General features: G+C 39.0%; 1 protein-coding gene across 4 annotated transcripts in view; it reads right to left on the bottom strand.

The window, feature by feature from the left end:
* Window positions 1-16,978, bottom strand: part of LOC134527596 (mediator of RNA polymerase II transcription subunit 13) — a 265,928-nt gene that overhangs the window by 147,282 nt on the left and 101,668 nt on the right. For all 4 annotated transcript variants that reach the window (XM_063360415.1, XM_063360416.1, XM_063360417.1 and 1 more), the window contains exon 6: window positions 4,144-4,600. In XM_063360415.1, the coding sequence (XP_063216485.1) occupies window positions 4,144-4,600 (457 nt within the window). The remainder of the gene's footprint in view (window positions 1-4,143; window positions 4,601-16,978) is intronic.

The following is a 16,978-nucleotide window of genomic DNA, read 5'->3' as shown; positions in this document are numbered from 1 at the left end:
TGTGTAAAAACATTATTAAAACGCCTTCATGCTCGACAAGTGGACTTTTGCGGCACTTGAAACAACATCCAGCCGCTGAAAAAGAATTCAACAAAATAACTGCTGAAGAAAAGAAGACTTCTAGTCGACAACTTTCAATGTTTGAGTGTGTTGCAAAAAAACAGAAGCTTTGCATCAGCGATGTGAGGAAAAATCAAATAGACAAAAAAATTGCTATCATGATGGCTTGTGATTTTCAACCTTACAGCATGGTGGATGACCATGGCTTCAGAGGTCTAATCAACGAATTAGAACCTAGCTACGAGATTCCTTCACGAACAACATTTTCAAGGACGGTTATACCACAGTTGTATCAAGAGGAAAGAACCAAACTGGCTGATGAAATTAGTACAGATGCCATCAATGGTCTGGAGTCGCTTTCTTTCACTACCGATACATGGTCATCTAGGAGACATGAAAGCTACATTTCGCTTACAGGCCATTACCTAACAGAAGAGTTCAAATTAAAATGCCATATTCTTGGCAATTACCACTTTCCAGGCTCACATACTGCAGATGCAGTACATGCAAAGCTTGTAGGGGCAATGGAAGAATGGAATTTGCCAACTGATCAAGTCCCAGTTTATGTCATAACAGACAATGCAAAAAACCTTAAATGTGCCATAAGGAAAACCTTATTTCATCATGTTCAGTGTTTTGCACATACACTACAGTTGGCACTGCACGATGCAAAAAATGAACATGATATTACAGCACTTTTGGCAAAAGGACGAGCTATTGTTGGCCATTATCGACACAGTAATGTTGCTCGTGAGAGGCTGCATGCACTTCAAGTGAAGCTAAACAAACCTGTTCACGAGCTACTGCCAATGGTGCCAACTAGATGGAATAGTGAATACACCATGCTGTCACGTCTTGTTGAGCAGCAGGTGCCCATTTCTGCTGATTTAGGAGAGAGCATGGCAGTGGAGAACTTCACCTCTAGTGAGTGGAAACTAGCTGCTAGCATTGCACATATTTTGCAACCAATAGATGAGGCCACAACCGAGTTATGTTACTCAAAGTTCCCAACACTGTCATCAAAAATCCCATTGATATATGGAATTGAAACAATGCTTACAAACTATGTCCAAACAGACCAATGCAAATCTGGTACTGCATTTGCTAAATCACTGCAAAGAGGTTTAAAATCAAGATTTCCTTCATATTCTTGTGTGAAAGAAGATCTTCTTTCAATGGCGCTTGACCCTAGATTCAAGACTGTGATATTGCAAGACCATGAAAAGTTGTTGTGCACGAAATACATCACTTCACATCAGCAACCTGAAAATGATTATCGTCCTGAACCAGAACTGGTGCAGGTGACTGAAGCTAAAGAGACTTGCTCACTGTGGTCAAGTTTTGAAGTGTTGAAGAAGACATCACAATCATCAGTTAGGACTAAATCATCAAGTCTGGAGGAAGAACTAAAAATATATTTACGTGAAGATGTAATTCCAAGGAACGGTGACCCACTTACCTGGTGGAAAAACAACAAGATACGCTTTCCAGCTCTGGCTAAAGTAGCAAGAAGGTATCTGGCAATACCAGCTACACAAGTTGAAAGCGAACGACTATTTAGTACTGCTGGAAACACTGTGAGCATTAGGCGTGAAAATTTGTTGGCTGAAAATGTTGAAAAGCTGGTGTTTTTAAATAGCCGCTTTAGACCTTAAATTAGGCTAGCCACTAGAGTGTTCTTTCTTTGTAAACTAATGTTTCATTCATCGTCTTTTGTGGATACTTGATAAAATTATTGAATAATTATGTATGTTTGTCAGATTATTGAGTTTTACTTTTTTGGATCATATTATCCTGTTAACTAAAGTACAGATTTCTCGATCTCGACTCGATTCTCGAGAATTTTAAAATTGCTTTCTCGATCTCGTCTCGAATTCAAAAAAGTCTTTCTCGCACATGCCTAGTGTATACTCATCCAGCTTACGTTTCGTGGATTGAAGAGTCCATCAATTGCTTCAAATGTTTTCCTTGAGGGGTCATTTAGAACAAGTTCAGACAGTTTGTTTTCACATTTATGGGCTGTCAGCTTTAGATGCAGTGTCACCTTTGCTTGCCCAACAGTGGATAAATGACATATCCTTTTATCTACAGAAGAGAAAATACCCTTGCTCAGGAGATCAAACTTATTTTGAAGGTTCTTAATTTTGGAAGCTAGCATATGAGCTGTAGGGTAGGATGAGCCTTCAAGGTAGAAATCAGTTCAGTCAGATGTGCACAGTTGTCTGCCACAAACATTGCCTGAACTTGAACGATAGCTAAATCTTCTGCAGACATTTTATTTAGAAATTTTATTCCACTGTTGTACTCACTGAACTTTTCAAAGAATTCGACAATGTCTTTTAAATGTGCATTCAAATACACAGCTGCTTCAAACCATGTATTCCACCTGGTTACAACAGGTTGTGGAAACAACTTTTGTTTTGTAGGATCAGCAGGGTATTTTGTTTTGAGAAATTCTAGATATTGATGCTTTCGCGTTCTGGTATTTAAGAAAGCATTTTCCCCATTACTACAGTCGTGTTGAGCTCTTCAAGATGTGTGTGCCACATTACCTCTACCAAATGAATCTTGTGAGCCCAGCACTGCACATGTTTGAAATTGTCACCAAACAATCCTTCAAGAGTCTTGGCACATTTGGTCATGTACCAGGCAGAGTCAGTTACAAATGCTGATACAAGAGCGTAATCCACTTCATACATTTGAAGTGTGTCAACAATAGCACGAGCACATGAAGAGGAATCAGCAGTCTTATACAACAGATGCAGCAAGGAAAACAGCCTATGTTGTGGATGGTTCTAGTGTTTTGAAGACAACATTGAAAACATAGCGACCACCCCTGTCAGTAGTTTCGTCACTTAAAGCTGCAACTGGTTTGTTGGTGATTGCTGCCTTAATATATTGACGTTTCTGTTCTGCAATTGTGGGAATATACTTTCTGCGCAACCAGTTGGCTGTAGGTAAGTCACCACCACCTTTGAAATATTCGTCAAACCATGTGATGGTCCAGCTTCTCAACTGGAATGTTTGCTGATAGAAATGCATATGTATTTTTCGCTACAAAGTCTTCTTTTTCATTCTTAAATTTCTTCCCAATCACCACTGATTCTGCTATTGATATCTGTCGTTTCGAACTATAATTCAGACTCACTTATGCTTTCTTGTGTTTCTCGCTTGCCACGTGTTTTACAATAGTATCATGGTGCTCATGTTCTAGTCTACAGTTACAGTACCTACACATTAAATTACCGTCACACAAATAAAACCCATCACTTTTAAATTCTACTGCCCTGTAACTAGGTGATACTTTTGACTTCGGCATCGCACATACCCTGAATTCTTTAGTTATTTCACGAAACTGCCTTCGTTGTATTTAAAATAACATAATTTTTTTTCTTCCTTTTCTTAGATTAACATGTTTGCAAAATGTGTGAAAACTATGGCTAGAGTACTGTTTCAGTGTCGCAAAGTACTAGTATACCATCCTTATTGGAACATGCTCCGAGATTTTTTCCGCCTAATTCAGGTTTCACGTCTTTGAATTGTATGTATCTGTGGACTCTATGAAGTGAAGAATCAAAACAAAGCACGGACATTGTACATATAACCTGGATTTCATTTTCTAGTGGTCTAGAATGGAATTCAAAACATGCCAAGTTGATTCCAGCCATAATGATGCTACGGAAACCAGAAGTTTATGTTAAATAAATAATAATAGCTACTGAATGTTGCCTATTTTTGTGTTTTGTCGTGTGTTGACGTGTTTTTCTGTGTTTTGTCGCACGTTAATGTGTTTTTCGATGTTATTTCGTTTTATCGCGATTCACCATATAATCGGGACTCTACTTATCACACAAAGTACAATGCTGAAATCAGCACAACTACTATAAGTGTAGATGCACTAGACCTTCAAAAAACTACCAACAACTTAAAATCCACCTGTGTTTTCAGGAGTAAAACTAACTCCATACTCAATCAGCTACTGAGCACATTTATCACTGTCTCCAAAACATATTGCCATCTCATGAGCATTGGTGTCGTCAGACTTCGTGGTTTCTTGCCAGGCAGACAGAGCGAGCGACTTACTTGGAACAGTTGCAGGCGGTCTTGCGAGCGGGGTCGACGAACTCCCAGTGGCCGGGCAGGGGCTGCTGGTTGGCAGATCCGTCGCCCTCCCCCGCATCATGCTGGCCGGGACTAAGGCAGTTGTCCTGCCACACGAACTCCGACAGGTGCGCGGGGAGCGCGGGCGGACCCAAGCTGCGGCGCGGAGATGGCGGTGTAGACGCAGGCTGTCCCCCCTGCCTCTCCGGGGCGTCCATATCCGTGACAAGAACGTAGCAAGTGGGGTAGCGCATCTTCACCCCGCCCACAGCCACCTCCAGAACTTGGGGCAGTTCCGCCTCCCCCTCGATGGTGTCCCCGCGCCCGGGGATGGGATAGAAATGGCGCCAGTCCTCCAGCAAACGCTGGGTCTGCAGGTCCAGCACCTTGTATCCCTGGCCCGTCAGCACGCCCGCCAGCCCAAATGGAGCCAGCAGCACTACGCAAAAGATGCTAACGTTCAGACACACTCTTATCTATTACTGTTTGATACAGTAATCCCTTGCCAAATGTTAGGATATATACTTTTTAAGTTCTAAAGTTATCATATCCAGAAAAACCTATTAAAAAAACTATGTACTGCATTTAAAAATGCAACGTTGACAGATACAAAGCAGAAAATACTTACTAATACTTTGCTCTGTTATCGTTTGCAGAACTTTGATGAGTCATACAATAAAAACCTTGCATAACGATCACCAGTACAATAAAAGCCTAGTTACAACGAAGCAGTTGCTAGGTCCCGCCAAAATGCCATACAACCTATGTATTTGCACCTAAAATAACAAAGTATTTTTTCAGTTTCTTTTCCAATGTATGTATTTGTTACTGAATGTAAAAAAAAACTTTTTTTTAGTGGGATTCTAACTCTCATTCTTACTACTTTAATTTGATATTTGTATTTGAGAATAATTTGGTATAAGAATTAGATTCAAACTAAACAATTGATATTCGCACAAACTTAATTATAAACATTTTTAGTACACCAACGTACTCATACTTGTCGTGCCCATGCCTCCAATGTTTGTAACACTGCCCCCTTCCTTAATGTGCTGTTATTGTCCATGCTGCAAAGCGAGCCCATGCATCTGGCAATTGTACTGGATATGGCCCACTTCTTGGCAGAAGTAACATCGTGGCAGTTCTTCAACTTTTCGGGGCCATAGGTCTGTTTGTGATTACTATGGACCTTGCTCTTCTGCATTTGCTGCCGTGGTGTCTCCCTTCCCATCAGGCAGCCCTGCTGGGCACGTTCCCGTTCCAGGCATCTCCATTGAACATGCCCTTGTTGGCAAACAGAAGCAGAACACCGTAGGCGACTTCCTGTTCCTTGAACCTGCAAATTGACCCTCTACTTAATCCTATTGTCACATAACTATCCTTCCTTCAGTTACCTCCCCGATTCGGGCTGTCACACTGGACATGCCCCCTTCCTCAACATGCGAAGCCCCCAGGGTGAACTTTTGTTCCTCAAAACAGTAGATTCTATTTGTGTCCAATCTTGTTATTACAACATTGTCCTTATCTCTTTGGTTTCCTACCACAATTCGGGCACTTACACTGGACATGCTCCAGTTCTCGACATGTGAAACACTATGGGTGACCTATTCTTCGGAACTGTGAACCATCAATAGCTTTCTTAATGACCCGAGGATACTATCTTTGTTAGTATTTGAGCTGCCATTCACTTTGTGGTAAGATTCTATCACTGCCTGCCTCTCCCTGATGCTCATGTTTCTTGAGGCAATGTAGGCACCTTCAATTTCCAGGGCTAGAAGAAAAGCATTGCAGATATTTTTGTGGTGGGCCAGACCAAGAGTTTGTTGAACCTTAGCATCTCTGAGTCTGTCTACAAATGTAATGGTGGATAGTTGCTAGGGGAACTCTGTTGGTGCTTCTGGGTAGGCAAGGTGCATAAGTCATTCAATGCCAGCTTCGAATTTCTGGAATATTTTCTAGCATCACTGTTGAGGAGTCTTGAGGACCGTTCTAAACTCATCGCCCATGTGTCCTTCCTTTGGCTCTAACCTAGTACGATGACAAAAGAATTATTTGCGAAGATGGTATGAATACATTACCATATGAAAACAAAGAATGAATATAATTATACAAGAACAGTATACAAGAAAAAAATATATATATGAAAGTTTTGAAGACAGATTGCAAGTGTCTACACTCGTACGTTTTGCGCAGTATTCTGTCGGGGTAACGCACAGTGGGCATTTTGTAGACAGCCCATGTTTGGCCATCAAATTTGGGTGGCTTGAATTTTGGTTGGCTGTTTGCAGTGCCTTCCACCTTCACTTCCCCGGAAAAAATCCGTACCAGCTGTAACTTCCTTGATCATTCATTGGCATTCTTTAGTTACTACTGCCACTCGCTGTTTGGTTGCCTGCTTGAGTTGAGCTAGCTGTTGCGCCATCAGTTTAGGTTCTGCTAAATGTTGCTACTGTTGGACCAAATGTTGTTCCAAACACTGCACTTTCCCTTCAAGTTGAAGACTGTATTCTTCCATCATCATCAGCCTTCTTGCGCCACCACCAGCTTGTTCCGCATATATTCTTGTGCTTGTTTTATTACCTTTTGCCCCTTCTTCAATTCTTCAATTTCGCTCTTCATTGTAATCTTCACATCTTCTTGGCTGTTTCTTATTTCACTCCATTTCGCTCTTCATTTTCTCTTGGCCACACTTCATCTCTTCCTGGTCACTCTTCATTTCGTTCTTAATCTCTTTCGGGACACTCTTCGTTTAATTCTTAATTTCTTCCTGGCCACTCGTCAGTCCCCTGATTTCATCCTTGATTTCAGCCAAGAAAGCCATTATATTCTTAATTTCTTCGGCCGCCATCTTACTTGTCCACATATATCATCGGTCTATCACTGGCACTAATGTTATATGAAAACTACATTATAATTTTACCTATGAGAAAATCTAAACTTCTACTCAAACAAAACTAACACTAATTTCAATATCAAAAAACTAAAAATTTTTTTTTACAATTTTATTATTTTCATAATTTACTGCAAATTAATCTTAAATCCATTAATTAAAGCTATACCACCTCTGACACCATTTGTTAATACAGGGGAGAAGGGATTCGTAAGGATAGCAAATTATTAAATATAGTTTTATTTGCTACTAATATTTACATTACTAATTAAATTACTACATTTAACGTCTATTCATGAATCACTAATCATCTGTCAAGTCCACAGTTCACACTGGAGCTAGGCTAAACAATGGTTTGCCCCTTACCCCCTCACCTGTCCACATATACAGTCTCAAGCCACTCTGTCATACAAGCACGGTTCCATCGCTTTGCGTCTACGCCGCTCGCAGATTTTACACTTCACTCAACCCGCATGTTGGAACTCCCGCGGAGGCTAGCGTTGCTGCTTTTATACCCCATGGCTGTCTTTCTGGAACTGACTGGAGTGGTTGTGATGTGTCGCATCATCCCGGGCCGACCCGATGCTAAGAAGCATCCAGAACAGCTGCATTTATTCACACAACTCTACGTGGTGGCCTTGGTAAGCCCGCGGAATTCCCAGGTCACTAAGGGACAGATAACAGCACCAAGGAAGGAGGGCAAGAGGGCAGCGAGGCCGGGCCGCTCTAATCCCTGAAGGTATGTGCGCATGATGTCAGTTGCCACCCGTGTGGGCCTGCCACGCCGTCCGGGTACCATGCGCACATTACGCTCTTGCCCCCTCCCATATTCGTGTGTGTAAATTTATATATGTGTGTGTGTATAGTCGCAGAGTTAAAATCTTTGGTCAAAATCTTTCAAAATTTTTTCTCTCCATTTTTTTCAAATATTTAACTCGATATTTGTCGTATGCAGATTGGTTACTTGAGCGTAAGAATGTGGGTCTCTGCTGTGCTGTAAGGAATGCATGGTTGCGCTATGTTTACTCTGGCCTCGAGCGTGACCGTGTTACAGCAGGGCCCATTGACGGCGCGGTTATGTTGTGAGCCTTGCGAACCTGGCGCAAGCAATGTTTGTTTTCTTGCAAGACAACTGACGGCACGCTTCTCTGCGCACCTGTGTCGCGCAGGCAGCTGGTCACACGGGTAAGTGTTGCAATTTGGCAGGTGTTTTTGTAACTACGTAGGCTGGAAGCGCCGAGCACCACTTAGCGGTCGGGTTTGTTTTCAAAATTTGTTGACTAACTTCAAAAAAATGTTCCCATTGTTCCAATGATTGTTTTTTGAGGATGCGGACTTTAGTTTAAAGCGATCGTTAGGATGCCTGGTGTTCGGTAGTCTATCTGAGAGGCCGTCATGCTGCCCAGGTGCGCTGTGTTTAATGAAGCTGGTGTGGAAGTTGGTGAGTAGAAAGTAGTCATTATGAGACCTGTAAAAGAATGTGTATAATCCTTACTTCTAATTGGCATTGCTTACTTTGAAAATTATGATATCTGTATAATTTATGTCAGATAGGTGTATGGTAGAAAATCTCTCACTGTCTGGATAAAAACGGCCTTGGTTTTGATGTAAAGTAGTTCTAAAACATGGTGGCGGTAGAAAAATTGTATTTTAATTAACTCTTAGCTCTTCAGTTTAATCATGTATGTGAACTAAAGATTTATTTATCTTGTCGACTGTCCATAGAACAGTAACAAACGATGTATGGAATAGTTTTTTATTTTTATACTGTAACTTGAATTAACTTGAATTTAAATTTAATGAGAAGTAGTGTTGAAGTTTTCAAATTCTAATTAACTCATAAGTGTAGGGATTGAATGTTAATGTTGGTGTTACGGACTTGAAGAATTAACATCACTGTAGAGATTAAAAATTTGTTTGAATTGTTTTTATTTATTTATTTGTAACTATCCTAGGTTTTTTTTTGGTGTATGTAGTAATTTATTCTTTGTATGTGTCTTTAAAGAAATTATATTCTATAGGTGCTGTAATTGTCTGTGATTATAATTATATTTGAATGTGTCTTTATTAAAATAATTTGTCTAGTATTATTTTTTGAGATGCAGGGTGTCTACCAGATCTAGTAAATGAAATTCCCTGATTTTTCCAGGTTTTCCAGGTCTAAAACTGAATTTTTCCAGGTTTTCTGTAACACAATTATGACATTCCACAAAACTGAAAAAACTGCATAACAGTACATTTACGGGTTTCAAAATATTTCAACTCACTTAAATTATTAAAAAAAATACCTTCTTCCAGACGTGGCCAAAGTGACTCAATTGATGGCAAATAAAACATGCTGCTACAAATATTTCACACACTTACTTTTGCAAAAACATAAGTAAAATGAAGCTCCCATCAATTTCGCAGTGACTCAACTTTTGCGTCTATTGCACTTGCTTCAGAACGAGCCAAATCCAACACTCGAGCCTTCTTCAACTGCAATGCCTTGATCTCCTCTTCAACTCTTCTGTTTCTGCCTTCTTGTCTGTAGCTTCCTTTTCTTTTTGTTTTGTTTGCAGGGCTTCCTTACGCCTACAACTAGCATTTATTACATACTGTAACATGGACTTGTTGATATCAACATGCTCTACACCTCCAGAACGTTGAACAAAGTCGTACATCTGTCTTAGTGCGTTCAGTATTTCTTCCTGCAAGTTTTCAGTCAGCAGATTAGAATTCACTGAAAATCCTCTTTCCAATGATGCATTTCCATTGGAAAGTACCAACATCATACTCACAAACTTTAGAAGGCCTGTTTTGGCAGCTACTGTATGGGCCTTAAGGATGAGCATCCACAATTGATCAAAGCGCCAGTCTTCTCGAGAAAAAGACGAGAACAGTGCTTCAGAATCTTGCGAGGAACATACCAACTGATATGATCACTCAATGTTATCAGCTTCTAGTCCTTATAGCCACTTGTTTTGAAGACAACATTCTAAACTGTAATTCACACGCTGTTTCCTCACACCCGAATTTAAAGCCACAGACGGACATAAGCAGGAAATTCCCTTGGTAAGTTTGTACTTCAGGGGACTTTTGTCTTGAAGTTTTTTTACCATAACCTTTAGACAAGTCCTAACATCATTTTTCAGTAACAGGACAGACTTTAATGGTACTTTCTCTTTCTTGATGGCATGGCATACTGCATAACCCAACTTGATATTGTTAGCAGTCAATAGATTTTCCTGGTTATCTACATCCAATTGAGATACATTGCGTTTCTCCCTAAAGCTCTTCAGTACCTCTGGTTTCAAAAACTTTCCTGCCAAAGCTAATAAAATGTCTACCAGTGAATCATAGAGAAAAGGTGCCATGGGTGCTTCACTTTGGAACATTGTGAGAAACAATTCCAGCTCTGATGCCAGAGTAGAAGAATGTCAATTTTACTTCTAGAAGATTATCTTCAAGAGCACTTTTCACTATACTGAAAGACACATGAAATAGAAACTTCACTAACAAATTTCTTTTCTTTAGGTGGGATAAAGTTTTCATGGCATGCTCAGCAACTGCAGTATTCCATCTGATTGCACAAAATTTCTTGGAAAAAAGCTCTGATCCAGTTATTCTAATGTAATCTGCCCTCCTTGCAGGTACATGCATAAACAAATAGTAACTGTGCCTGAAAAAACTAACATCCAATTGTATAGCAGAAATTCCAGTTTTGAAAGCACCATGGACCATATGAAGTCCACAGCTACCAATTTCTAGCAATGATGGCGAATCTTCACCAAAAGTGTCTGTGATATGTATTTTCAAAGCTAACAAAAATGCCCAGTTTACGTTGAGGGCATCCATAGATACTTAAAATTAAATGCACCTGTCGGTATAATCCGAACGTGGGAAGCACATGCTGCAGTACGTACATCAGCAGGATAACAGACCAGCTTGAACTAGTTTGTATCACGTGATTTAACGCCACTTCCGAATTTGATGGTAAATAAAAGAAAATGGACGTGGGAACTGTTCGTTATTTTCCATCCAAAAATAAAATAATGGGACGCGATACACTTGATGCTACGTCAATGCAAGCAGATCAATAAACAAAAAAGTTTTGACAACTACAACCTACCAAACAAAAATTCCCTGATTTTTAACAAAATTCCCTGATTTTTCCCTGATTATTCCCTGATTACAATATTCCCTGATTTTTCCAAGTTTTCCAGGTTTTCCAGGGTCAGTAGACACCCTGGAGATGGTTTGTTTTTCAACTTCCAGTCTTGCAATACCTGTACGGGCTTATACATACTGGTCTATAAGTACCTCTGAACAATACCTAATCTGAGCTATGTTGTTTTAGACAGACAAGCTACGAAGGGTTTGTTAGCTACCCATTCTTCCCCCTCGAAATACGCACGTGACAATACACACACAAATATGTATTGATGTATTGTGAAAATGCTTGGTTGGTTTGGTTAGCTATATTCAGAATACGTAAAAATAGTGTAGATGGTTAAAAATACTGTAAAATCATAATGAATTACCAATGTAAAATTTGTTTCCTATTTTATAATATTGTTAATGTAGCTAACCTAAACAACCGTTCACCCCATTCTATAGTATTTTTCAAGTAGCAACTTATCCAACCATTCACACCATTTCATTGTACTTTTAAAGTACCTAATCTAACCAAACATTAAAACAGCAAACTATATATCAAAACACCCTCTTAGAGAAATTTTAAAATTTTCATTTTTTTATGGGAAAGAGGTTTTTTATTCAGGATCACCCAAAATTCTAATGTTTTAATTCATAGTAGTGGTGCACCGATATGACTTTACCGATTACCGATTCGATTACCGATTATGAGAGCAATAATCGGCAGATACCGATTCAGTTACCGATTATAATGAACAAATTTTTTTAAGTTTAATAATGCACACAAATTTTTTTTTCCCCATGTGAATTTAATAACAAGATTAGGTAAAATTGAGAATACAGTTATAATAACAGTATAAAAATATATAAAATACGCTATTAAGTCATTCCAAAGTGTAAATTAAATTAACTTCTATTTATATTTGTTATTGTAAACAACTTGAACTACAGTCTAATAATTGTAATTTACAATGGGTAAGTTTTTGTTGCGGAAAACTAGCATTATTATTGACTATCACATAAGGTTGCATCGAGAAATTACCGTTTAACAATGTAAACATGTTGCTTTATTTTGTTCACTTGAGTTTATAGAAAAATGTTTCCACAAATCACTTTTTTTCTCCCTACTCGCCATCTCACTATAATTATATAAAAATGACTCAAAACCAATTCTAGCACATGTGATTTTATTTATGTTGACTGAATATATAAAATTATAAATACTTTTTCACTTTTCACGTCACATACAAATAACACAAAAACGGATAATGTTACCAAAGACACTCATAACGAGTTTGTAAAACCCAGTGATAAACTCTAGATGGTATCGGGACCACGATTTTGAACCGCTACTACGACTCGAAAAGATCGATTGTCATAGAGTCCACTGCAACTGCTTGTGGTATTTTGATTGCGTGCCATCTATTTTACGTCTCTGGCTATAGGTAATGTACAAGGCCACTAAACAAAAGACAGAACAAAAGACGAAACGTAAATAAACGTGTAGGATAAATGTATTTGTTATTGTTTGAGGCAATGAGATTTATTAAACTTAACGAAATATCTGTAATCATGACATGACGGAGTTGATGGATTTTGTAATATATACAAATATTACCGTATTTCGTCCTAAAATGTGTAACAAAATATTACACCGCAAAAACCTACTTAATTACGCCGGGACGTAGATAATCGGCAAAGTAATAGTTAAGATAACCGCCGATTACGATTAATCGGAAAGTAACCATAATCGCCGATTACGATTCATCAGTATCCGCATCGGTGCACCACTAATTCATAGCATATAGAATAAATATTTTAAGGGGATAAATAAATTTTCCAATCCAATTTTTTACATTGCTTTTACATTTTAGTATTGACTTTTTTTTAACCACTTTTGCCTATTTTAACACCGCTTTTGGTCAATTTTATTTACAGTTTTCTGGAGTCCCAACTCATTTGTACATATTAAGTGTAGAACCTAGAGTTCTTATTTGTTCAGAAAAACAGAAAATGGAACTGAGAATACAGGTTCTTAATATAAAACCTATCCAGAAATGAACAGAACTAAAAGCCAGAACCCCACAGCCCTACACAGCCTACACATCCATTAACATAGTTTACGTCGATTCACGAAAGAACACAGACTCAAAGAATACACTAATGGCCTAATTCAGAGTTTTCTTATAATAGTTATACACTAACCGAAACGCTTTTAAATTAAAATTGCTAAATAGCGTTGTCTTTCAATGGTTGGTCGACTGCTGAATAAGGAAAGCCAACCCCTTGAAGAGTGAATGTGGTCTAAGCTCTCTGTAAAGCTAATTTGGTTGAAAGTAGACGAACAATGACTTTTTGATGTATCATTTTTTACACAAAATATTCTTGTATGTGCTTGTAAATTCTATAAAAAACATTTGCCACATGGCAGAGTCGTAATTTGAATATTCAATAAAATCTGTTTTCAAATTAAACTGGCATGGGCGAAAAATTGTTTTGCTCTAACAAATACAAATATGATTGTCAAGTATTTGGTTCGCTTGTAAGTATAAGGTGGCTTTTTTGACAGGTCACAGATATAGTCCTTGACAACTGATCATTCTTAATAAATTAACAAAATAGTTAATCATACTGTTACGAACGCAAAGGACCAGACCGCGATGCCAGGTTCAGAACTGGCTGGTGGCCCTGCTCGGCCACTGGCGTCACGCATCGTGTCATGTGCGGTCCACTGACGTAAGGCACGCTAAGCGTGCCTGGCCAGATTACAAGGTTCGTCGCTACCCCACTCCCCCTCTGCTCCCCGCACATCGTCCTTCCTAGGCGCTGTTATCTATCGCTGAGCGGCCTTAGAAATTCTGCAGGCTGCCACGCAGAGTGGTGTGAAGGGGCAACGATTTTATGGACTTTTTGGGCGTCAGGTTGACCCAGGATGACGGATCTCGTCACAGCCGCTCTCGTCGGTTCGAGAAGAGCGCCTCAAGTACTTAAGCAGCGACACTGGCCTCTGCAGGAGTGCCGTGAGTGATGTGAGTTACAAGTTGAGTCCTGCGACGAGTCACGCGAGGGTTCCAAGATTACAGAACGGATTCCAAGCGAAGGGAAGTGCGACATCAGCGAAGAAGAAGAGACCCTTCCCCTACCCCGAGAGTGGCACGATGCAGAGTTCGACTGGATCATGAGAGTGCGGCGACTGAGTGGCGCAAGAATGTGTGTGGACATCCGCGAGGTAATGGGGGAGAACCACTGTTGAGCAGCCTAGCTCCAGTGAGGAGTGCGAACTGCGGAACTCGACAGAGATTGTGTGACTTCAGAATTAACATTTTTAAGTGCTAGTGATTTGCGGTCAGACATTTTTAAGTAATAATGTAAATATTAGTCATTAATAAAACAGCGAAAAAACCGAATTGGTCCCTTACGAACCCAGTATTCTCCATATCAGGTCGTGATAATACATTATTATTCTCCGTTCACTCTTACCTGAGTTTTGGAATAAACAAAGCCTCTTGTAAACAAACATTTTCATTGGCTGCCGGCCGCCGCGCACATTATTCGTGCGCAAGAAAGTCCCTTGGTTACGTACCATTTGTTAGTATTTTTACACTGTCTTTTTTATAACAATTGTTGATATATAGCATTATAGCGATTCATCATTAACTTCCAATACAGTTTAATGTGTCAGCAAGTATGTACTTACAATTATGTTAGCAGACGCCGTGTGTACGGTGGCATAGACAAAAGGTACTGTACAGTGTACAGTTGATGCCCGGCACAACAGTTGCATTTCGGATTCGTGCGCGCACGGTTTGTTATGGCTGACGTTGGATCGAGTTTTGTAAAACACAGAACGGGAAAGCCTTTGAAAAGTGCACAGAAAACTATTGTGTTGAATGTTTTTAAAACATTTTCAGACAAATATCCGGATTGTCGTGTGAACGATATCGCGAGTTTAACTGCGGAATTTAGGCGTGTTTCGAAGAGCAGTGTGCTTCGTGCAAGGAAAGAATTACAGGACACCGGGACATTAACATCTTCCGGGAAGAAAAGGAAACTTGAGTATCCTGTTATAAAAACTTGTGATGATTTTGTGAAGACGGTTATTAGGCGTAAAGTGCATAGTTTTTTCTTCGCAAATTAACCACCTACGCTGAACAAAGTGCTACGGTGCTTCCTGTTATATTACGTCTCCGTTATTTTATTAGCACCGACTGTACTGAAGTGTGTGTGTTGCAACTAGTGCTTGGCGCGCCAGATGAATTCAGCCTATCACTTGCTGACGCGGCGCAGTGATACGGCGGTGTTTGTTTATTTCAGAACTCAGCTAAGAGTGAACGGAGAATAGTAGGCCTGTGCGAAGTGGACTTTTTCAGTTCGAATCGAATTCGAAGCGAATATTGTAAATATTCGCGAATTCAAATAATTTTTCAAGATGTGTTAAATACTGCTCCCACATGACATACAGCACAATTATTTTCATTTTGTACTGTCACCACCCTTAAAAAGTTTGTTTCTAATCTTATGTCTCACACAAGGCACTTAAAACATAATATTGAAACCTTAAAATTATTTTAATAATATCTCCTTAAATAATTTAAGTGTTTGAATGAATTAAATGTTTATATAATGTTCCATTACATATTACATCTTACTGTTGCCCCAAATGCCTTTATTCAGAAATGGGACTGACAAATATCCCCACCATTGTACATCCTGTTAACACCACCATATCATTGTGTTAACTACTAAATTCACAAAATGGTTTAAGTTAATTAAAATGTATAACAAAATATTCTGTGCTAGATATGCTAATTTGTGGACTGTGAAAGTGACTGAAACCATCGGTAACACATTTTTCTGCTCCCTAATATTTTCTTTAATCACAAATAAACGTACCTAGTAAGCCTACACATTTTTTTGTTTATATAACCTTCAAATAACACAATTCACGCAACATCTTATGCACTTTTCGCTTTTAACAGCGACTCACTAAATAATAAAGAGAACTGCTTGCCTGTTGGAATTTGGTATTCCTTTTTGCATTTAATGCAGCTTGCAACTTTTCCATCACTCAATTTTGTGAAATAATTCCACACTTCACTTGAGATCTCTTAGCAGTTTTCTTTGATTCCATTGCAGATTTAGTTTACAAATATACATCAGAAAAAATATAAAACGGTGCCACTTTCTACTAAAACAATTAAAGTATAATGTAATTACATTTTTTACCATTCAAATTTTACAGTGCACGCTTATAGAACTCAACCAACGTGGTGAACAAGTAAACAAAAAACGTGACGTCGAGGTATAGAAAAGAGAGGGTATAAATGAACGCAGTTAATACAGCGAAGACAATTTCAGGGTACTTGGCTACCACCAAGCCAATATCATTCTGTGAAATGTAATGGTTGGCAGCCACAGCACTTTCCTTTCCGAACTAGAATTTAAAGAAAAACGTGCGGCGTACATCTGAAAAACTAAGATACATATTTCCATTCAAATTATTTCCGTGATACTGTTAATACAAAACTGTGTGTGCATTGTGCAACTGACTGGCGTAGTTCAGCTAGTTGGCAGCATCTGGCCGCAAAATGGTGGAAATATTATCGTGGTAAACAAACATTAGAAAACGTAAATTAAATTTTACGCATAACGTGGTGTTTTTTTATGTCTTGTGGATGGAAACGCATAAATAAAGATTTTGTGAAGAATATCTGCACTAGTAATAGTCATGGCGTTCATATTTGCTATGGAACCTAATATTTCTGTATGACGGAATTGTACAAGTACGCC

The sequence above is a fragment of the Bacillus rossius genome, chromosome 1, assembly GCF_032445375.1.
Source record: "Bacillus rossius redtenbacheri isolate Brsri chromosome 1, Brsri_v3, whole genome shotgun sequence".
In the NCBI taxonomy this organism is placed as follows: Eukaryota; Metazoa; Arthropoda; class Insecta; order Phasmatodea; family Bacillidae; genus Bacillus; species Bacillus rossius.
Note: the sequence above shows the minus strand (reverse complement) of the source record. Positions and strands in the feature narration are given on the sequence as shown.